This window comes from Staurois parvus, unplaced genomic scaffold (genome assembly GCF_062004578.1).
Source record: "Staurois parvus isolate SC_StPar_1 unplaced genomic scaffold, SC_StPar_1.0 ptg000387l, whole genome shotgun sequence".
Taxonomy (NCBI): Eukaryota; Metazoa; Chordata; class Amphibia; order Anura; family Ranidae; genus Staurois; species Staurois parvus.
Window position 1 is genome coordinate 9614537 of NW_028318183.1, and position 24529 is coordinate 9639065.

Sequence of the window (24529 nt, forward strand, 5' to 3'; positions counted from 1 at the left end):
GTAGTGGCGAGGAGAGTGGCTCGGTAGCCGGTCTAGAGACAGGTCTGTCTCCTGACCCAGACGCAGCCGAGGGGGCTAGTAGTGAGGCGGAGACCCTACTTGATGATGAGGAGGTTGATCGCACTTGGCAGCCTCGTCGTCATCAGGCAATTTCTTCCGCATCATCAGGAGAAGAGGGTGGCAGCTTGGCAGCGAGCAAAACAGTCGGTGGGTTGCCCAGGAGACAGCAGCAGGGTCACAGCAGTGTCAGTGGAGCCAAATGTCCACGGAGTAGAGCACCAGCTCCACTGCAGCCTACCACCACGGCCAGTAGTGGTGCCGGTGTGCACGGAGGAAGCAGCAGTCAGCCAGTGAGGAGTATCGGGGGCAAAGTTTCCTACTCGGCGGTGTGGCAATTTTTCGTCAAGCCGCCCGAGGAAGTAAACGTAGCCGTATGTCGACTATGTGGCCAGAAAGTCAAGCGTGGCCAGGGGGCCCATGTTGGGACTACAGCGTTGCGGCAGCATATGCAGCGTCGCCATTTGGTGGCCTGGGAAAACCGTGATAAAGATACGGCGGTTCTGCCCGCCCCAGCCCCCGCTCCATCACCCGCTCCGTTACTTGCTCCGTCACCCGACGTCAATCGCCCTCCATCAGCCAGTCAAGGCTCCAACACCTCTGCTGAGGGGAGTTGTCGCTCGTTGGCATCTTCCGCTCGTTCAGATGCTCCTTCTCCTGCTACTCCTCTTCACGGATTCCGTCAGCAGTCTTTCTTGGAATCCGTTTCCAAGAGACAACAGTTTGCGAGCACGCACCCGACGGTGCAAAAGCTGAACGTCCTCCTGTCCAAGTTGCTGGTGCTGCAGTCCCTCCCTTTCCAAGTGGTGGACTCAGCACCTTTCAGAGAAATGATGGCTTGTGCCGCGCCGCGGTGGAGAGTGCCAAGCCGTCATTTCTTCGCCAAAAAGGCAGTGCCAGCCCTGCATTCACATGTAGAAGACATGGTGGGCCAGTCTTTGAGCATGTCGGTCTCTGCCAAAGTGCACGGCAGCGCCGACGTGTGGAGCTGTAACTACGGTCAGGGACAGTACATGTCATTTACGGCCCACTGGGTGAACGTGGTGCCGTCACAGCCGCACCAGCAACTTGGACAGGTCACGCCGCTTTTGCCTCCACGTTTGCACGTCCTTGGTCCGGCAAAGATGTCCGCCTCTACCACCTCTTCTTCCGCCGTGTCCTCAGCCGCCACCCCCGTGCCAAGTCCCATTACCCGACCGGCATATCACATGTGCAGGGCGCAACGGTGTCACGCTGTTCTGCACCTGGTATGCCTTGGCGAACGTAGTCACACAGGGGAGGAACTTCTCAGTGTAATGAACAGAGAAATCGACAGATGGCTGTCTCCGCGCAAACTGAAAATCGGAACCATGTTGACCGACAACGGAAAGAACATGGTGTCTGCTCTGCGTTAAGGAAGGTTGTGCCATGCGCCATGCATGGCTCACGTGTTCAATCTGGTTGTCAAGCGGTTCTTAAAATCCACCATCCCACTGCAAGACATCCTTAAAATGTCACGTAAACTTTGCATGCATTTCAGCCATTCCTACACCGCAAAGCACACCCTCCTTGAGCTGCAGCGGCAGAACGGAATTCCACAGCATCGCCTGATCTGCGACGTTGCAACAAGGTGGAATTCAACCCTACACATGTTAGACCGCCTTTACGAACAGCGAAAGGCCATCACCGATTTCCTGATGTTACAAGCGGATAAAGGTACTCCCCTGTGTAACTTAGATGTCAGCCATTGGCAGCTCATGCGTGACACCTGCCGCTTGCTCAGGCCCTTTGAGGAGGCCACGCTATTCGTGAGTCGGCAGGACTATGGGATGAACGACGTCATTCCTCTGTTGCACGTCCTTGAACAAATGCTGTTAACAATGGCTGGTCAGGGTGCGGTAGACGTGGCGCACAGATCTCAACGCCACATGACCCCTGTGGGGGCAGGACAGGAAGAAGAGGAGGAGGTAGAGGAGGACATTTGTGCTCAGGAATTATTGAGTGAAATGGGTGGTTTTTCCACTCAGCGGACAGGAGTGGAGGAGCAGGAGCATCTGGTAGAGGAGGAGGAGGAGGAGGAGACAGAGGACCCAGACGCACCGTGGCAGTATGCTGTGGAGATGGAGGCAGGGAGTCCCTCGCATTCCTTGGCACAAATGGCCCATAGCATGCTCGGTTGCTTGCGTAGCGACAGCCGAATAATAACCATCAGACAGAGGGATGACTTTTGGCTGTCCACCTTGTTGGACCCTCGCTACCGTTCCAAAATGGTGGCCTTTTTCACACCTGCTGAGAGGGAGGCCAAAATAACGTACTATAAAAACCACCTATGTAGTCAGTTGGTCTCTGCCTTTGTGCGCCAACGTCCATCCTCAGACACTGTGGGCCCTGTGCGCTCGCGTTCCGCTGCCATGGCAGCAGGGGAGGGGTGGGGTGGTAGGAGCAGTGGCAGCTCCACCAGCAGCAGCTGCCTCAGTCTGCAGTCGATGATGAGTAGCTTTCTTCACCAGCGCAGTGAGGAAACTACTAACCAGCCGCAGCAGCAGCAGCAGCATCAGGTGGACCTGGAGCAGGACCTCAAACAACAGGCTTGGGCCTACTTGGACAGCACCCTGCCAACCGAGGTAGACAATCCCCTTGACTACTGGGCAACGAAACTTGACCTTTGGCCCCAACTAGCTGAATTTGCCCTTGAAAGGCTGTCATGCCCAGCCAGTAGCGTGGCATCGGAGCGCGTGTTTAGTGCGGCAGGAGGTATTGTAACTCCGCGGAGGACACGACTGTCCACCCAAAGTGTGGAGAGACTGACGTTTGTGAAAATGAATCAGGCGTGGATTAGTCTGGATTTCAAACCACCAGTTCCTGACACAACTGACTAAATCCGCCATGAATCATGCCTCAAACATGTGCCACTTTGAGGTCTCCTCACACACTGCTGGTGTGTAGAATTTTTTGACATAGGGTGCTGGCAGATTATGGGCCTCCTATAGCTGCTGCCAGGCCCCTAATCTGCCATAGGCCCCTATATACCGCTTCCTCATGCTGCTGCCAGGTCCAGAGTCTCTCATGCCATGTGCCACTTTCAGGTCTCCTCACACTGCTGGTGTGTAGAATTTTTTGACATAGGGTGCTGGCAGATTAAGGGCCTCCCATAGCTGCTGCCAGGCCCCTAATCTGCCATAGGCCCCTATATACCGCCTCCTCATGCTGCTGCCAGGTCCAGAGTCTGTCATGGGTCCCTGTACGGCCTCCCATTGCTGCTGTCTCCATCGCCACACTCTGCCATGTGCCACTTTCAGGTCTCCTCACACACTGCTGGTGTGTAGAATTTTTTGACATAGGGTGCTGGCAGATTAAGGGCCTCCCATAGCTGCTGCCAGGCCCCTAATCTGCCATAGGCCCCTATATACCGCCTCCTCATGCTGCTGCCAGGTCCAGAGTCTGTCATGGGTCCCTGTACGGCCTCCCATTGCTGCTGTCTCCATCGCCACACTCTGCCATGTGCCACTTTCAGGTCTCCTCACACACTGCTGGTGTGTAGAATTTTTTGACATAGGGTGCTGGCAGATTAAGGGCCTCCCATAGCTGCTGCCAGGCCCCTAATCTGCCATGGGCCCCTATATACCGCCTCCTCATGCTGCTGCCAGGTCCAGAGTCTGTCATGGGTCCCTGTACGGCCTCCCATTGCTGCTGTCTCCATCGCCACACTCTGCCATGTGCCACTTTCAGGTCTCCTCACACTGCTGATGTGTAGAATTTTTTGACATAGGGTGCTGGCAGATTAAGGGCCTCCCATAGCTGCTGCCAGGCCCCTAATCTGCCATAGGCCCCTATATACCGCCTCCTCATGCTGCTGCCAGGTCCAGAGTCTGTCATGGGTCCCTGTACGGCCTCCCATTGCTGCTGTCTCCATCGCCACACTCTGCCATGTGCCACTTTCAGGTCTCCTCACACACTGCTGGTGTGTAGAATTTTTTGACATAGGGTGCTGGCAGATTAAGGGCCTCCCATAGCTGCTGCCAGGCCCCTAATCTGCCATGGGCCCCTATATACCGCCTCCTCATGCTGCTGCCAGGTCCAGAGTCTGTCATGGGTCCCTGTACGGCCTCCCATTGCTGCTGTCTCCATCGCCACACTCTGCCATGTGCCACTTTCAGGTCTCCTCACACACTGCTGGTGTGTAGAATTTTTTGACATAGGGTGCTGGCAGATTAAGGGCCTCCCATAGCTGCTGCCAGGCCCCTAATCTGCCATGGGCCCCTATATACCGCCTCCTCATGCTGCTGCCAGGTCCAGAGTCTGTCATGGGTCCCTGTACGGCCTCCCATTGCTGCTGTCTCCATCGCCACACTCTGCCATGTGCCACTTTCAGGTCTCCTCACACTGCTGGTGTGTAGAATTTTTTGACATAGGGTGCTGGCAGATTAAGGGCCTCCCATAGCTGCTGCCAGGCCCCTAATCTGCCATAGGCCCCTATATACCGCCTCCTCATGCTGCTGCCAGGTCCAGAGTCTGTCATGGGTCCCTGTACGGCCTCCCATTGCTGCTGTCTCCATCGCCACACTCTGCCATGTGCCACTTTCAGGTCTCCTCACACACTGCTGGTGTGTAGAATTTTTTGACATAGGGTGCTGGCAGATTAAGGGCCTCCCATAGCTGCTGCCAGGCCCCTAATCTGCCATAGGCCCCTATATACCGCCTCCTCATGCTGCTGCCAGGTCCAGAGTCTGTCATGGGTCCCTGTACGGCCTCCCATTGCTGCTGTCTCCATCGCCACACTCTGCCATGTGCCACTTTCAGGTCTCCTCACACACTGCTGGTGTGTAGAATTTTTTGACATAGGGTGCTGGCAGATTAAGGGCCTCCCATAGCTGCTGCCAGGCCCCTAATCTGCCATAGGCCCCTATATACCGCCTCCTCATGCTGCTGCCAGGTCCAGAGTCTGTCATGGGTCCCTGTACGGCCTCCCATTGCTGCTGTCTCCATCGCCACACTCTGCCATGTGCCACTTTCAGGTCTCCTCACACTGCTGGTGTGTTGAATTTTTTGACATAGGGTGCTGGCAGATTATGGGCCTCCTATAGCTGCTGCCAGGCCCCTAATCTGCCATAGGCCCCTATATACCGCTTCCTCATGCTGCTGCCAGGTCCAGAGTCTCTCATGCCATGTGCCACTTTCAGGTCTCCTCACACTGCTGGTGTGTAGAATTTTTTTGACATAGGGTGCTGGCAGATTATGGGCCTCCTATAGCTGCTGCCAGGCCCCTAATCTGCCATAGGCCCCTATATACCGCCTCCTCATGCTGCTGCCAGGTCCAGAGTCTGTCATGGGTCCCTGTACGGCCTCCCATTGCTGCTGTCTCCATCGCCACACTCTGCCATGTGCCACTTTCAGGTCTCCTCACACACTGCTGGTGTGTAGAATTTTTTGACATAGGGTGCTGGCAGATTAAGGGCCTCCCATAGCTGCTGCCAGGCCCCTAATCTGCCATAGGCCCCTATATACCGCCTCCTCATGCTGCTGCCAGGTCCAGAGTCTGTCATGGGTCCCTGTACGGCCTCCCATTGCTGCTGTCTCCATCGCCACACTCTGCCATGTGCCACTTTCAGGTCTCCTCACACTGCTGGTGTGTTGAATTTTTTGACATAGGGTGCTGGCAGATTATGGGCCTCCTATAGCTGCTGCCAGGCCCCTAATCTGCCATAGGCCCCTATATACCGCTTCCTCATGCTGCTGCCAGGTCCAGAGTCTCTCATGCCATGTGCCACTTTCAGGTCTCCTCACACTGCTGGTGTGTAGAATTTTTTTGACATAGGGTGCTGGCAGATTATGGGCCTCCTATAGCTGCTGCCAGGCCCCTAATCTGCCATAGGCCCCTATATACCGCCTCCTCATGCTGCTGCCAGGTCCAGAGTCTGTCATGGGTCCCTGTACGGCCTCCCATTGCTGCTGTCTCCATCGCCACACTCTGCCATGTGCCACTTTCAGGTCTCCTCACACACTGCTGGTGTGTAGAATTTTTTGACATAGGGTGCTGGCAGATTAAGGGCCTCCCATAGCTGCTGCCAGGCCCCTAATCTGCCATGGGCCCCTATATACCGCCTCCTCATGCTGCTGCCAGGTCCAGAGTCTGTCATGGGTCCCTGTACGGCCTCCCATTGCTGCTGTCTCCATCGCCACACTCTGCCATGTGCCACTTTCAGGTCTCCTCACACACTGCTGGTGTGTAGAATTTTTTGACATAGGGTGCTGGCAGATTAAGGGCCTCCCATAGCTGCTGCCAGGCCCCTAATCTGCCATGGGCCCCTATATACCGCCTCCTCATGCTGCTGCCAGGTCCAGAGTCTGTCATGGGTCCCTGTACGGCCTCCCATTGCTGCTGTCTCCATCGCCACACTCTGCCATGTGCCACTTTCAGGTCTCCTCACACACTGCTGGTGTGTAGAATTTTTTGACATAGGGTGTTGGCAGATTAAGGGCCTCCCATAGCTGCTGCCAGGCCCCTAATCTGCCATGGGCCCCTATATACCGCCTCCTCATGCTGCTGCCAGGTCCAGAGTCTGTCATGGGTCCCTGTACGGCCTCCCATTGCTGCTGTCTCCATCGCCACACTCTGCCATGTGCCACTTTCAGGTCTCCTCACACACTGCTGGTGTGTAGAATTTTTTGACATAGGGTGCTGGCAGATTAAGGGCCTCCCATAGCTGCTGCCAGGCCCCTAATCTGCCATGGGCCCCTATATACCGCCTCCTCATGCTGCTGCCAGGTCCAGAGTCTGTCATGGGTCCCTGTACGGCCTCCCATTGCTGCTGTCTCCATCGCCACACTCTGCCATGTGCCACTTTCAGGTCTCCTCACACACTGCTGGTGTGTAGAATTTTTTGACATAGGGTGCTGGCAGATTAAGGGCCTCCCATAGCTGCTGCCAGGCCCCTAATCTGCCATGGGCCCCTATATACCGCCTCCTCATGCTGCTGCCAGGTCCAGAGTCTGTCATGGGTCCCTGTACGGCCTCCCATTGCTGCTGTCTCCATCGCCACACTCTGCCATGTGCCACTTTCAGGTCTCCTCACACACTGCTGGTGTGTAGAATTTTTTGACATAGGGTGCTGGCAGATTATGGGCCTCCCATTGCTGCTGCCAGGCCCCTAATCTGCCATAGGCCCCTATATACCGCTTCCTCATGCTGCTGCCAGGTCCAGAGTCTCTCATGCCATGTGCCACTTTCAGGTCTCCTCACACACTGCTGGTGTGTAGAATTTTTTGACATAGGGTGCTGGCAGATTAAGGGCCTCCCATAGCTGCTGCCAGGCCCCTAATCTGCCATAGGCCCCTATATACCGCCTCCTCATGCTGCTGCCAGGTCCAGAGTCTGTCATGGGTCCCTGTACGGCCTCCCATTGCTGCTGTCTCCATCGCCACACTCTGCCATGTGCCACTTTCAGGTCTCCTCACACTGCTGGTGTGTTGAATTTTTTGACATAGGGTGCTGGCAGATTATGGGCCTCCTATAGCTGCTGCCAGGCCCCTAATCTGCCATAGGTCCCTATATACCGCTTCCTCATGCTGCTGCCAGGTCCAGAGTCTCTCATGCCATGTGCCACTTTCAGGTCTCCTCACACTGCTGGTGTGTAGAATTTTTTTGACATAGGGTGCTGGCAGATTATGGGCCTCCTATAGCTGCTGCCAGGCCCCTAATCTGCCATAGGCCCCTATATACCGCCTCCTCATGCTGCTGATAGGTCCAGAGTCTGTCATGGGTCCCTGTACGGCCTCCCATTGCTGCTGTCTCCATCGCCACACTCTGCCATGTGCCACTTTCAGGTCTCCTCACACACTGCTGGTGTGTAGAATTTTTTGACATAGGGTGCTGGCAGATTACGGGCCTCCCATAGCTGCTGCCAGGCCCCTAATCTGCCATGGGCCCCTATACCGACTCCTCATGCTGTGACGTTGCAACAAGGTGGAATTCAACCCTACATATGTTAGACCGCCTTTACGAACAGCAAAAGGCCATCACAGATTTCCTGATGTTAAAAGCGGATAAAGGTATTCCCTGTGTAACTTAGATGTCAGCCATTGGCAGCTCATGCGTGACACCTGCGCTTGCTCAGGCCCTTTGAGGAGGCCACGCTATTTGTGAGTCGGCAGGACTATGGGATGAACGACGTCATTCCTCTGTTGCACGTCCTGGAACAAATGCTGTTAACAATGGCTGGTCAGGGTGCGGTAGACGTGGCGCACAGATCTCAACGCCACATGACCCCTGTGGGGGCAGGACAGGAAGAAGAGGAGGAGGTAGAGGAGGACATTGGTGCTCAGGAATTATTGAGTGAAATGGGTGGTTTTTCCACTCAGCGGACAGGAGTGGAGGAGCAGGAGCATCTGGTAGAGGAGGAGGAGGAGGAGGAGACAGAGGACCCAGACGCACCGTGGCAGTATGCTGTGGAGATGGAGGCAGGGAGTCCCTCGCATTCCTTGGCACAAATGGCCCATAGCATGCTCGGTTGCTTGCATAGCGACAGCCGAATAATAACCATCAGACAGAGGGATGACTTTTGGCTGTCCACCTTGTTGGACCCTCGCTACCGTTCCAAAATGGTGGCCTTTTTCACACCTGCTGAGAGGGAGGCCAAAATAACGTACTATAAAAACCACCTATGTAGTCAGCTGGTCTCTGCCTGTCTGCGCCAACGTCCATCCTCAGACACTGTGGGCCCTGTGCGCTCGCGTTCCGCTGCCATGGCAGCAGGGGAGGGGTGGGGTGGTAGGAGCAGTGGCAGCTCCACCAGCAGCGGCTGCCTCAGTCTGCAGTCGATGATGAGTAGCTTTCTTCACCAGCGCAGTGAGGAAACTACTAACCAGCCGCAGCAGCAGCAGCAGCAGCAGCATCAGGTGGACCTGGAGCAGGACCTCAAACAACAGGCTTAGGCCTACTTGGACAGCACCCTGCCAACCGAGGTAGACAATCCCCTTGACTACTGGGCAACGAAACTTGACCTTTGGCCCCAACTAGCTGAATTTGCCCTTGAAAGGCTGTCATGCCCGGCCAGTAGCGTGGCATCGGAGCGCGTGTTTAGTGCGGCAGGAGGTATTGCAACTCCGCGGAGGACACGACTGTCCACCCAAAGTGTGGAGAGACTGACGTTTGTGAAAATGAATCAGGCGTGGATTAGTCTGGATTTCAAACCACCAGTTCCTGACACAACTGACTAAATCCGCCATGAATCATGCCCCAAACATGTGCCACTTTCAGGTCTCCTCACACTGCTGGTGTGTTCCATTTTTTGTCATAGGGTGCTGGCAGATTACGGGCCTCCCATAGCTGCTGCCAGGCCCCTAATCTGCCATGGGCCCCTATACCGCCTCCTCATGCTGCTGCCAAGTCCAGAGTCTCTCATGGGTCCCTGTACGGCCTCCCATTGCTGCTGTCTCCATCGCCACACTCTGCCATGTGCCACTTTCAGGTCTCCTCACACTGCTGGTGTGTAGAATTTTTTTGACATAGGGTGCTGGCAGATTAAGGGCCTCCCATAGCTGCTGCCAGGCCCCTAATCTGCCATGGGCCCCTATATACCGCCTCCTCATGCTGCTGCCAGGTCCAGAGTGTGTCATGGGTCCCTGTACGGCCTCCCATTGCTGCTGTCTCCATCGCCACACTCTGCCATGTGCCACTTTCAGGTCTCCTCACACTGCTGGTGGGTTCCATTTTTTGTCATAGGGTGCTGGCAGATTACAGGCCTCCCATAGCTGCTGCCAGGCCCCTAATCTGCCATGGGCCCCCGTACCGACTCCTCATGCTGCTGCCAGGCCCGTAATCTGTCATGGGCCCCTGTTGTCGCTTGTTGGCATATTCCGCTCGTTCAGATGCTCCTTCTCCTGCTACTCCTCTTCACGGATTCCGTCAGCAGTCTTTCTTGGAATCCGTTTCCAAGAGACAACAGTTTGCGAGCACGCACCAGACGGTGCAGAAACTGAACGTCCTCCTGTCCAAGTTGCTGCTGCCAGGCTTGTAATCTGTCATGCGCCCCTGTACCGCCTCCTCATGCTGCTGCCAGGTCCAGAGTGTGTCATGGGCCCCCGTACCGACTCCAAATGCTGCTGCCAGGCCCGTAATCTGTCATGGGCCCCTGTACCGCCTCCCCATGCTGCTGCCAGGTCCAGATTGTGTCATGGGTCCCTGTACGGCCTCCCATTGCTGCTGCCAGGCCTGTAATCTGCCATGGGCCCCCCTACCGACTCCTCATGCTGCTGCCAGGCCCGTAATCTGCCATGGGCCCCTGTACCGCCTCCTCATGCTGCTGCCAGGTCCAGAGTGTGTCATGGGTCCCTGTACGGCCTCCCATTGCTGCTGTCTCTATCGCCACACTCTGCCATGTGCCACTTTCAGGTCTCCTCACACTGCTGGTGGTTTCCATTTTTGTCATAGGGTGCTGCATGGCCTCCCATTGCTGCTGCCTCCACCGCCACACTGTGGCTCCACACTCTGGTTTTGGCCCCGTGACTGGCCAAATGAGTGAAGTGTGCGGTGATTCTAAGATCGACGGCACTCATCTGCATGTCATACTGCCTGACAGTATTATTTCTCTTCCCCAGCAGACTCCAAGGGCATTTAAATTAAAGGTACAGTGTTCAGCACTAATATTAAGTCTCTCTGAAGCCTAGAAACACCCTTTTTTAAGTTAAATTCACAGCGAATATATTCGACTCGAATCGAATTTTTTCTACGAATTCGCCGAATCAGTCGAATCGAATTTTTGAATACTTCGCTCATCTCTAGATTTAATGTATGTTTTTTCACTTGTTTTTACATGGTCATATGTTTTGGGCATGGATAAGTGATCATATGTATTTTTAAGGAGCGCAACACAATAGGATTATATTAATTATACACAGTGGTAGTATGTGTTAGGTGTTTGCGATCCTATTATATTAAGGACATATTTTGTCCAGTCTTGTGTGTTAGGGTGGTTTTCTGATTTTGGCTCGCAAGATATCTTAACATTTTTATGGCTATAAAGGGATAAAACATTGAAAATGTGTATGCATTGTACCAATGTACTGCATTTTTTTATGCCTTAGCAAATGATCTAAGAAGCCTATAGACATAAAGAAAAGTTTGTGTTATGGAAAAGGACTTTCAGTAACATTTAGTTATACATTAAGCCCCGGTTCACACTGGTGGGACTTGTCATGCAATTTGACAGTTCCAAATCGCATGACAAGTCGTACCCTATTGCCAGCAATGGAACCATTCATATCGCCGCGACTCAAGTTACAGTGATTATGAAAAAGGTTCCTGCACTTCTTTTGGCCAATTTCATTGCAACTTGCATAGACTTCTAATATATGAAGCCGCAAATTGCAATGGAATCAGCAGTGCAAATCACACTGATATGCAGCTTTGAAATCACGCTGAAGTAGCATGGTTTTTAAATCCTCACCAGCAAGATACAGGAGCTCTGAATACAAATCCATAAGCAAGCTGGTAATGATATCTTAAAAAAACAATGTGACTATGCCCAGAAACAAAAAGCCCAATGACTTTTCTGCAATTTACTTGGGTCAGATCCCACTATGTGTGTATTGAGTGTGGGCTAGCTGTTGTAGTTTGTGCTGTGCAACCACTTCATGTATCATTTATACCGAACGTTTAAGCGCAGGTCTGTATCTGACCGACAGCTGTAATTAAATTCTTTGAACTTAGAACTGGTCTCTCCTGCATTGTGGGCAGATAAGAGCAAGGGGTTTCAAGATCACCAGATTGCCAACAAAAAGTGATGGGGTTGACCAGTGCACTACAACAATCTCTGGATGAAACACTAAAGACTTGAGCTTGCAGTCAGTGATTCATCTGTGCATTTGGCACATAATAATTAATTTTTGACAGAAAACTGAGAATGGACTCTAAATTACATTTAAGTACAAGTATATATATTTTTTTTAAATGGAGTTTTCTAAAAAGATTATCCCACTTTTATAATTGCATAACAGCTCTCTAAAATCTCTCTTATATTTTATTTAAACAGGCCAGCAAACGAATAAAACCAAAGACTTTGTTTATGAATATCTGCATGTCCTATACAACTTGTTTGTCTATATTATTTGCTATTGTAACCCAATAGGGTGACTTACCAGTATGACTGGGAAGTACAGTTTTATGGCATCACTGAAAAAAAAAAGTTGACTCCACTGTGTGGTCAGTTCACAGTACTGAACACTAAATATTTGACATGCACTATAATACATGGTAAAAATTGCAGTCGGTCCAATTTGCCAGTTCTGATGTAGCACACTTTATTTTTTGAAGGGTTTTTGATGCCTACGAAATGCATGTGGAAAAAGAAAAGTGCTTTGAGGCTTGTAAAACACCTAAAAGACGTTATTCACAATTTATAATTAACTTATAATATAAAAAAGTATAAAGGAGAATTAGTGCTGGAAAAAGCTCCTGACACATGACAACCCTCTATACCCCACAATTTGTGAGTGCAACCATTGATTTTTTTTTGTCCATTAAACTTCCTTATACACTATAGGGTATGCTCTCCTCTCTTCTTTCTTTACACAGGTTTGCAGCGTCAGCCCCACAGCTCAGCAGCAGCACCCTCTTAGCTATAGCAGCATTTGGACTGTTTTTTAATTTGGGCTACCTGCTTTTAGATAATATTATTATATCCTGGGCAACACAGTGGCTAAATGGTTAGCACTTCTACCTGGCAGTACTGGCTGTTGGTTCAAATCCCAACCACGGCACCACCTGCCTGTAGTTTGCATGTTCTCTCTGTGCCTGCGTGGGTTCCTCCAGGTTCTCTGGTTTCCTCCCACACTCCAAAGTGATGCTGGTAGGTGAATTGGCTCCTTTCTAAATTGGCCCTAGTATGTGTATATGTGAGTTAGGGACCTTGGATTGTACGCCCCTTGAGGGTTAGGGACTGATGTGAATGTACAATATATATGTAAAGCACCATGTAAATTGACAGAGCTATATAAGTATCTGAAATAATAATAGTACCCATATTGCTTTTTCACTGTTTTTTTATCATTTATTAAATATATATTGTACTTTTGGATTGATTTATATTTTATCCCACCTCATTTTTAGGATTTCATTGTTTTATTTCATCACACTCACACAATCCTAATCAGACTCAGCTAGTGGACAGCCTTACCGGGCTCATCATAGCTTTTTAAACTACAGATGACATTTTCCTAGGGCGAGCCCAGTTTGTTAGACAGGGCTTGCTCTGACACTATCCACTTTGGAAAAAGCTCTTGTAGGTTTACCCGAATGATTTCTGCATATTCATTTTTCTAGGTCCATGTAACTGGTGGTGTGGAAGGGGTGTGTCTTTTGCCTACATGTGTCCCACATTGTGATCTCAGAAAGTTGTGAGATATGCTACCCTCAGCTATCTAGTCAGAAACTTCTAACTTCTAAGGAGGAGCAATAACATTTTTTTTGAGTGTCCACATGACTGCTTGGGTGATGTCACTCCTTTTGGCTACCTAGTGGTGGGGTACTCAGAAGACTGCAGTGGCGAGATGACAATAGGTTAACCTCCCTGGTGCTATTCCCGGGTGTAGCTCGGGGTTAACTTTCAGTACCAGAAGCGATAACCCCCGATCTACACTCGGGAATAATTTGCAGCACTGCTCCGGGATTCACTCGGGATTACCCTGCGGCGTTTCTCTGGGATCCCTCCAGCACTTACCTTGTCCTGCGCTCCCGTGATGTCCCCCCTGCAGCGTCCCCGGCCATGTCCTCCGGCCGATGCTGACATCCGTCTTCCGGGTTCCGTTCCCTGCGAGTGTCGGGACGTACGAGACGTACGGGGGACAAAACCGGTGGGAATTTCAAAAATGTAAAAATTTGCCATTCACTCAATACACTAAAATCTCATAGTATTACATTACTGTATCAAACCATTTCACATACATTTTGTCCCTAGTGCTTTGCCCTGTGCCCTGCCTGCATTTTGTCTGTTCTTTCTGCCTTGAAACTGAGAAATGTTCATGGCGTCTAAAAAGCGTCCCTTTAGGTCAAAAGCGGTTTTAGACCAGCTAGAGAAAAGCGATAGTAAATTAGAACCACTTGCAGAACTGAGTGATAATGATTCGTAGGGAAATTTGTCATCAGACACTGAAAACGATTTTGCGACTAAGCTCAGTGATGTGCGAACCTGGCACTCTATTTCAAATTTCAGTGTTATTAGTTTGATTACGTTATTAAATTAAATTTATTATTATTATATTATTTTTTATGATTATTTATTATATTATAATTTATGATTTTGTGTTTCAAATTTTATTATACCCTGGATGTTTACTAGACTCTTGCTCGGACAGATTTCAGTGAGTTATTCCTTACAATTACAGGCCTACAATAAAAAAACTACATATTTCCATTAAAAACAATATACCGCTTTGAGCACAGAAATAGTAACATAATCAGACCTCTAGGGAGGTTAAGATGACTGGTTTACTGCAGCATTGGAGTGACTCCCAGAAGTGGCATTGGTGAGGGATACAGACAGTAGGTTTAAAGAAGAACTAAATAAAGCACTTTCTTTTAAATTTGGATACAGTAAGTGAGGTTTATATTCCCTGTCAGTTTTTTTTTACCCATCTGTGTCCCGTTTCCTGATTTCCCTTCACTTTCTGTCCCATAGCCAAAACAGGAAGTGAGAAGAAAGTGAGTGAATTGTTGGTTGTCACCATAACTAGTGCTCCTATTGGAAGATTTCCCTTTCATTTCTGTTCTGATGACAAAATTTGGGATTTTCTTTCACTTTTATTCTTGGTGATAACAGTAAAAGGTCAACCTAACAGGTGTTCTAATCCCTCTCAAATCTCTCCAAAACTAATAAAGTTTTGCATTTAGTTATACTCTACGTAAACATAAAAAAATCTATTTTTCCAAATTAATAATTAGGTATTTATTTTAAAAACAATCTGGTGAATGCTTGTAAGGGGGGCTTGACGTGCCCGAGATGGACGTTAATGCAGTTTAATATAGACAGTTGTTTCATGTTGTGAGCCATTTCAGGCTGAGAACAGGTTGACTTCAGTGTTCCCCTGTAAGATTACTAGACAAGAAACAGCTGTGTGAATCTAAATATCTCCGCAAAACTTCATCACAAGTACATTAAATGGTCAATTCACCCAAATCTGATATTTTAGTGTTTTGCAGATGCTAGAAGATTAACTCTCATACTGGTTTCTTATATCTTTTAGGATTTCTGGCGGCAAACTCTCTTAACATGTGTTCCCAGGTCTGCATGCATGCTATGGGTGTTAACTTCCTTCTCCCTTTATTTCTTAAAGTAGAACTAAAAGCAAAACTTTTTTTCCCATTTTGGATAGAGCAAGACTGGATTATAACCGCTGTAAGGTTTATTTTTGCCATCTGTGTCCCATTGGGAAGATTTCCTTTCACGTCCTGTCCCATAACCAAAATAGAAAGAAAGAGGAAATCCCTCCAAAGTGAATATCTACCTGGTTGTCACCAGGACCACCAGAACTAGTATGCCCATTGGAAGATTTCCCCTCTCTTCCTGTTTTGTGGACAACCCAATTTTCTTTTACTTTCACTCTTGCTGATAATGGTAAACATGACAAATAAAAGGTGAATCTCCCTAATGGGGGAAAAAGGGGCACAGACAGCAATAATAACGTGACAAGAGGTTTAATCCCTCTCCACTGTCTAAAACAAAAAAATGCCTTTAGAAATGCTTTAAAGTGGAGCTCCACCCAAAAGGGTAAGTTCTGCTTTAAGTACTGGTCCCCTGCTCCCCTTGGGGAATTGGAACCTTTGGGGAGCAGCAGGGGGAGAGCAGGTATCCAATTTTGACAGGTACCCACTCCCACTTCCACTGCTGTAGGACCACATCAAGGTAAGTGGTAACACCCAAAATTCCCAGGTGGGTGGAAACCAAGTTAGAAACTTTAACAGGGAGATCCCTTTGAAGAATCCCTAACAAGCTAATGAAGCCAGCAGGCAACGTAGCCTGCCAGGCTCCATGTCTTACGGAAATCTCATTTTTGTGTGGACAGGACTTTAATTTACATTGTGCCTTTAAAACTTCTCAACTAATTTCTATATACCGTATGTAACCAACTATTTGTACTTTTAACACTTGTAGTTAATGCCTTTAGAAAATTATTAATAACAAATAAATGTATTAGGCACAGACATTTTAGAAGTTCTTCTCATTTGATTTATTCTGTTTGAAGGCATAAATAGAAAAATAAGATGAAACCTCTGGCAGTGATATATTTCTTAAAGGTTCCTCGTGCCAAGTCTTGCTCAGGATCTGTGGATCCCTGCAGTAATAAGTAAACATACAGAAACTCGTTCGTTTTATGTAACCTTTGGTAACTTGCTTCTCAGCACCATTAAAAATGTAATTTTGTTCCAGCGTTTTTTCTAATTTATCACTTAACAAATGTCACTGACTGACAAGAGATTCTTAACAATATTAGAGAAATGTCAGGAGGACTGAGAGAGCTGGAGGTCTGGAGTCTTCTCCACCGTGCTGTAACTTCACTTTTCAATCTAGTTTTTCCGCTGGGAACCTCTGACAAAGACCTTGTACATTGTACATGGGGAAGGCACAAGACAGGTTCAGAGATAGCTTTCCTGATGAAAAGTTAATTATTTCAGCTTTCAGGCGTTGCACTCACTGTATGTGTTAGTCCTTAGGCAGCTGGACAATGAAAAATCTGGTAGGCAATTTTTACTGTTGGACAGAATTCTTGTTTAAAGTGAACCGGCCACAAATGAGTTTATGCTAGAGTCTTCTTTTAGCTTTACTTACTTCAACTTGCTAGTCAATGTTTAAAAGTGACCTAAAGCCTGACAATTAACACTCTTTTAAGAAATTCTGCTTTACATTCATCATGATTGCTTAACAATTTAGCAATCAGAAAGCAATCAAATTGATTGTCTGCAAAGTCTGTGGAAGCAAAGACAAAAATGCCATTGTACTAGCACAATTTCCATTCATGGCCTTCAAATGCAGAATATTTTACAATTCATTTTTATTAAATTTCCTTATTATATAAAATTGTTGCATTCTTTTATTGAACTGATAAAAGTATTGTTTAGTTCAGCATGAGCCATTGGTTACTAATGTGACCGTGACCTAGTGAATTCAAACAAAACATAAGCAGGGAGTCAGTGAAATTAGTCTTTGCTCATTGCTTTCTTTTGTTGGTATATATATATATATATATATATATCAACTTTAGCTGTTAGATTGTATGTCAGGCCAAAATTAATTCAGAGGAAGGATTAGAACCCCTGGCAAATATGTTTGCCCATATGCGTCCCTGTTTGGTAGATTCATGCTCTCTATTTGTCCCAAAGTCTATCACCTAGACAAGAAGGGATGAAACATTCAGAAAGGGGACACCTGTTCTAGATACCTATGTAAGAGGGAAAATGCCCTATATTGACAAGGTCTCACTTTCCGTTGCATTGCTGAGACAGGAAATAAAGGAAAATCTCCCCAATTGGACACAGACAGCAAACAATAATCTGTGTTAACCCTTCCTAATGGCTGCACATATATTTTAATAGTTTAAAGGGCAGTGATGTGCAATAACTCATAGCAAGTAATCACATTTCACTTTTTTATGGTTTGTCAGGACAACAACAGATTGGTTGATCAGGAAACTTTTCAGTTTTTTCAGAAGGGGTGAAAATGTCCTGTATTTTTAGAACTTGGACAGCTGTACGATGAGTTTAGAAATAATAATATATAAGCAGAAATGAGAGATCTACCATTTCAAATATTTGTGGACATTTTTTTGGCCATATAGGGAATTATGACATTTCAAAGCAGTGCTGAAGTCTACTGCAGGTAGACAGAACTGACATGTTTTTCATAGATAAGAACCTATTTGTACTTTTAAAATTCCAACTCATACTTTCTGCTCCTAGCAGACAATTTAAGATAATTTAAAATAAATTTAGAAATAAAGCCTTACTATGTTTTAAAATTCAGAAAATCTTACAGCTTAGTTCAGCTGGTTGAGCAAATATTACATTTTGTGTTCAACAAGCTTTCTGCAGGCTGCAGCAAATTTCCACTCTATGCTATCTATAGTAATGTCAGCTTAAAACGATGGTATCTGTATAAAAGGTAACATTTCTTCCTCTTGGATGCATTTAAAAATGGCAAAGAGCATTCAGCCCATTCCAAGCAATAAGATTATGTAGTTGCTGATGCGTTTGTTTTTTTGTTTTTTTTTGTATGACATGCTTTTCAGATTTGTATAACATTTCAGACAGGGTGGATCTGAAAGAATATATTAGTGCGGGTCTCTGCAGGGGTACATCATTATGGAACAGTATGATCATATTTTTGTTACATTTAGGGTGCTTTTGATTTTATAATATCAACTGAATCATTTATTTGATGGTTTTAATGATATAGCTTTCAAAGTTTCAGGGAAAAAGTAAGTCTCAGTGGGTTCAGTTACAACTTGTCTAGAGGCAAAATTTGTTTTGATACTTTTCAAATGATACTTTTGATCAACTTGTTTAAAAGATTCCATGCATTGGTTTTGAGTGTAGGGGGTAAAATCGAAGTGGTGATACTTTTTAAATGATACTTAAGATCAACTTGTTAAAAGAGATTCCATGGAATGGTTTTGAGTGAAGAGGGTGAATTTGATGTGGTAATATCTATCCACCACTCCCTGTATTCCAGTAACGTACAAAACTCTTCCAACCCTATCCGAATCCTTTTGTCCGTTGTGTATATACCCAATGTAAAGAAAGTAAAACTTCCTTGCGGGGACACAGATAGCAATAAAAACCTGACACTGAACGCACTGGGCTTTGTAAGCATTATTCTCTACAAAAATAAGGGTTGATATTCTTTACATGCCCAAGATGCTGCTTGGCTCCATTCCAGCATTGCTAGTGTCTGATGTACACAAGATACCAAGAACTCTCGGAGGTGATTTGTACCCAATCTGACCATTGAACATCTGTCTATACTATAACATTTCCAGACTATCACCTAGATGACTAATCTCAGGAAGAAGAATTGATTAGCTATGTTTGCTGTTATTTTTCGCCTGAGATAAGTGGTTTTCAGGGATGTTTGTTACTCTCCCATCACTCTACTCTTTAGAAATAAACATGCACCCTCATGTGGTCCACTTTTACATGTTTACAGAAGGATCATCTGCAAGGAAGATTTTTCAGTAATCTAATGGTTCTCATATGTCCATCCACCATCTGATGTTTGTGACCACATGACAGTGGAAGACAGAACTATAACATCAGTCCATGTAGTATTATCTTTTCATCTGTACACACATTATTAAATGATATATACATAAAGCCAAATCATTTTTTTCAGTTTTGCATACAGTGAATAAGTGTGTAAAACGCTTTTAGCTTTTAATGCTGTGTGCATCGCCACTGGGGAGATTTATCCTCTCTCCTGTCTGATACAGAAAATAATGAGAAATATTAAAAAAAATTTAGAGATGTCACAGGAAAAGGAGGTAAGAGAAAATCTTCCCATGGGGACATTTTGTTCTCTAACAATTGTCTTAGAAGCGTTATAACCTCAATTTGAATAGATTTCTTCCTGCTGTGTTTTTGGAACAGGAAGTAAATGAAAATCTTTTGGAACAGGAAGTAAATGAAAATCTCCCCTGCAGGACACAGACAGAAAAAAAACCTGACAAGGGTCTTACCCCTTCTATACTATACCCAAAACTGAATGAAAACATTTTTTGTTATGTCTAGACAGCACCAGACATTCAGGGGAAGAAAGCTGCGCACACTACACTAATATTTAATTGATACAACATCATGATACAAAAATCATATTACTCATCTACTATAACATTTCTGAACCATTATAACTATTTCATTCTTTTTTGTTTCAAGGATTAAAAAAGGAAACACAAAAAGATCAAGAAGTAGTCAAGCAGCCTATATCATCACCGAAAAAACAAGTCACAAAGCTGCATTCACCAGGTATTGCCATTGCTTACTATTGTCACAAGATTTTAGCAATTTCTATTATGACTAGAAAATATGTGTCCATCTATAAACAAATTAATTGAAGTTGAATTGTTTGTAGACTCTCATATACATTACTGTCTAACCAGACAAAATTTTATCTGGATGTGCATTATTTGGACAAATTTGATATCTCCCTGGATGGTGGGAAGAGAGAGGAGGCAGAGCATTAGACGGGGCAAGTAAAATGGCGGCGGTACAGAGGAGATGATGTACCCAGGGGAAAAAGAGGATGTAATTGAGGACAGATAATAGAGAAGGTGGAATGTGATCTGATTATGGTCCATTGGGAGGTTGGTAGAAAAGAGGAAGATGGTTTGGCTGGGGAAGAAGGTGGTTTAGTAGGAGCAGATAGTGAACAGAAAAGAGAGGAGGCAGAGTGGGAGCTCACTATTGAGGGGTACAAAGTAGAGAAGAACATCAGCTTCCCCTGGGAGAGAATGGAGAGAAGTTGGGGTTTATGGAGTGAATTAGCATTGGCAGAATTGATAGAGGAAGTCTGCTATTACTTCAGGACATTTCAAGACCAAAAAGCAACTTTGATTTTCTGATACCAAAAGACATTACTAGTTCTGTGGCATGTCATAACTCACAGAGAATTAATAAAGGTTTACTGAAGCTAGTATGTGGTCCAGACAGCCATGTCAACTCATCATTAAATACATAGAGTCAACATGTTGTTTATTTTTTTGTTGTACATTGTATCACACGGTACCACTTTTAAGCCACGTCTCTATTTGGCCATATCCAGTTCTTGCAACAGGTGCATGCCACTTCATTATATCCATATATATCCATGCCCAGGGGTCAAGAGTTGCCATTGCTACTGGAGTAATGGAGTTGCTTCCCTAAGTGATATTGGAAGTCATGACATATTTACTTAGATAATTAACTTTTTTTTCTTAAAAACAAATATATTTACTAAACAGGACATGTAAATGTTTTGATCCTGGGAATTAAAGCAGACTCCATGGTTTGACCTCCCACCCATTGAAGCCCCCCAGGTGTTTATTTTAAAAGTAGTTCTATACATAGCTTGTTTCTTCCAGTCTTCTTTCTGTTCCAGTGATGCCACCAGTTTCCTTTTCTTCCACCAGCTGTGGTGAGGGGCATCCATTCTTTCAGGACTGAGTGGTACTGGAATACCGTGAGCCCAGCCTGTGTTTTGGCACTCCCCTAGGGGGGCATAGAAATGACAAGCTGGGCTCTTAAGAATAGGCAAAATTATGTGACTGTCGTTCTGCCCAAAGAGGACTGCCAGCACTGGATAGAGGAGGAAGGCAGGCACAGTGCTGGAGCATAGAGCGGGAAAATAGAGATGGGCAATATTTTTTATACCAGGGGTCAATAATTGAAAATAAAAAAATGTATTGGAGTTTATTTTAATTTACTGCAAATTAGCTTCTTGAAATAATAAAGAAGGATTATTTTACCCTCTGGGGCAAATTTTTTCTTCAGTTACCCTGGAAACTTAGTTTCAACTTCCTTCAAACCAATAATACTAGAGATTGAGAGAAAATGAAGCTGATACCAGGTGCTGGATGCACAGCCTTTCATCCTGTACTACTGCCTAGGGAGGCAAAAAAAAGCAAGATTGCCCATCTGCCTCATTTATGACAGCATATTTCAGTAGAGAATAACAAAAATGTGTTATACAACAAATTGTTCCTTTTTGTTTGCCAGGCTAGATACTGTTTCTACACTATTTTCTGCAAACTTTGAATTATATATGTACAAAAATGTACTGTACTGTGTAAATATATATATATATATATATATATATATATATATATATCATACATATACTGTATGCATATATACAGTCTTGGCCAAAAGTTTATTTCTCAAGTTTATTTCTTTTGTTTGTATTGATATGACACAACAAAGTTGAGGAACAAAAAAACTAATCTGAAACATTCCATGCAAAACCCCAAAAATGGACTGGACAAAATTATTGGCACCCTCAATTTATTATTTAGTAGCACACCCCTTGGAAAAAATTACTGAAATCAATCACTTCCTGTAATCATCAGTTCATTTCTTACACCTCTCTATTGGAATTTTGGACTACTCTTCTTTCACCAACTGCTCCAGGTTTCACAGATTGGAAGGGTTCCTTTTCCCAACTGCTGTTCTGAGATCTGTCCACAGGTGCTCTATGAGATTGAGATCTGGACTCATTACAGGCCAGTTCAGTACTCTCCAGCGCTTTGTCTTAAACAATTTCTGGATGCTTTTTGACGTGTGCCTGATTGTCCTGCTGTTAGACCCATGACCTCTGATGGAGACCCAACGTTCTGGCACTGAGCCCTACATTGCACCCCAGAATTCTTTTGGTAGTCTTCAGATTTCATAATGCCATGCACACGGTCAAGACATCCAGTGACTGAAGCAGGAAAGCAACCCCAAAACATCAGTGAACCTCCACCGTGTTTGACTGTAGGGACTGTATTCTTTGCTTTAAAAGGCCTCATTGCTTATTCTGAAAACAGTAGAATGATGAGCTTAACCAAAAAGCTGTAATTTTGTTTCGACTGTCTAGAGCACATTCTCCCAAAAGGATTTTGGCTTCCTTAGGTAAGTTTTGGCAAACTCCAATCTGGCTTTTTTCTGTTTCTGTGTCAGCAGTGGGGTCCTCCTGGCTCTCCTACCATAGCGTCCCTTTTTATTCAGATTGCAACATATTGTGCAAATTGACACAGTTGTACACTGTGCCTGAAGGTCAGCTTGAATATGTCTGGAAGTTGATCGAGGTTCTTTATCCAGCATTCAAACAATCCTTTGTTGCAATCTTTGATCAATTTTTTTCTTTCGTCCATGTCCAGGGAGATTAGCTACAGTACCATGGGCTGTACACTTCTTGAAAATTTTGTGCACAGTGGACACAGGAACCTCTGGACTTGTAACCTTGAGATTGTCCATGCTTTACCACAATTTTTGTTCTCAAATCTTCAGACAATTCTTTGCTGACCTTTCTCTTCTCCATGCTCCATGTGGCACACAGAGACAAGCAACAGAAAGGTTGAGTAAATTTTTCACAATTTTAACTGGTTGCCGGTGTGATTTCTATATTGTCAGCACCTGTTTATTGATCCAGGTGAATTAATTTACAAATTACGGGCGAATCACACACTTGGAATGCAATTATTTCTTACAATTTTGAGAAAGTACCAATAATTTTGTCCATACCTTTTTTGTGGTTTTGCGTGGGATGTGTCAGATTTGGCTTTTTTTGTCTCTCTACTTTTTTTGTGTCAGACCAATGCAAACAAAAGAAATAAACATGAGAATGCCTAAACGTTTTTAATTGCAGAATATTTTTGGCCATGACTGTGCATGTGTGTATATATATATATATATATATATATATATATATATATATATCTTGGTGGTTAGCACATTTGCCTTGCAGTAAATGGGTCATGGGTTCAATTCCCAACCATGGCGCCTCCTGCATGGAGTTTGCATGTTCTCCCTGTGCTTGCATGGGTTTCCTCCGGGTGCTCCGGTTTCCTCCCACACTCCAAAGACATGCTGGTAGGTTAATTGGCTCCTGTCTAAATTGGCCCTAGTATGTGTATGTATGAATGTAAGTTAGGGACCTTAGATTGTACGCCCCTTGAGGGTTAGGGACTGATGTGAATGTACAATGTATATGTGTAAAGCGCCGCATAAATTGATGGCGCTATATAAGTACCTGAAATAAATAAATATATACACACACACAGACTCATGGCCAAATATATTGGCGCCCAGAAAATTATTACTTAAGCAGCTGTAAAAAATACTGTACATTAAGAATGCTTTTAGAAATAGAAATGTTAATAGTTTATTTTTATCAATTAACAAAATGGAAAGTAAGTGATCAGAATAGAAAACCAAATCAAATCAATATTTGATGTGACCGCCCTTTTCCTTTAAAACAGCATCAATTCTTCAATTCCTCTAGTTACCCTTGCACACAATTTTAAAAGAACTCGACAGGTAGGTTGTTCCAAATTTCATGGAGAATTAACCACAGATCTGTGGATGTAGGCTGACTCAAATCCTTCTGTCTCTTCGTGTACTGTAATCTCAGACAGACATGATGATGTTGAGATCAGGGCTCTGTGGGGGCCAATTGGAGCCCCAAGCTTGCAAGGAACCTCTACCATGCTCTCTGTTGTCTGCAGACACTCATTATTGTAATGCTGTACAGCCCTTTGGCAAACAAACTGCCTCCTGCTACAGCCAAATATTTTAAATTTTGACTCATCAGTCTAGAGCACCTGCTGCCATTTCTCTGCACCCCATTTCCTATGTACAGTATTTGTGCATAGTTGAGTTGCTTAGCCTTGTTTCCATGTCAGAGGTGACTTTTTGGCTGCAATACTTTCATAAAGACTACTTCTGGCCAGTACAGTTGCAAGAAAAAGTATGTTAACCCCTTGGGATTACGTG

At 45.7% G+C, this 24529-nt stretch overlaps 1 protein-coding gene across 1 annotated transcript in view; it reads left to right on the top strand.

Annotated features, from left to right (window-relative positions):
• Nucleotides 1-24529, top strand: part of MTUS2 (microtubule associated scaffold protein 2) — a 783807-nt gene that overhangs the window by 578927 nt on the left and 180351 nt on the right. Inside the window, exon 8 of the mRNA XM_089685846.1 lies at nucleotides 19955-20044. Within this exon, the coding sequence (XP_089541972.1) occupies nucleotides 19955-20044 (90 nt within the window). The remainder of the gene's footprint in view (nucleotides 1-19954; nucleotides 20045-24529) is intronic.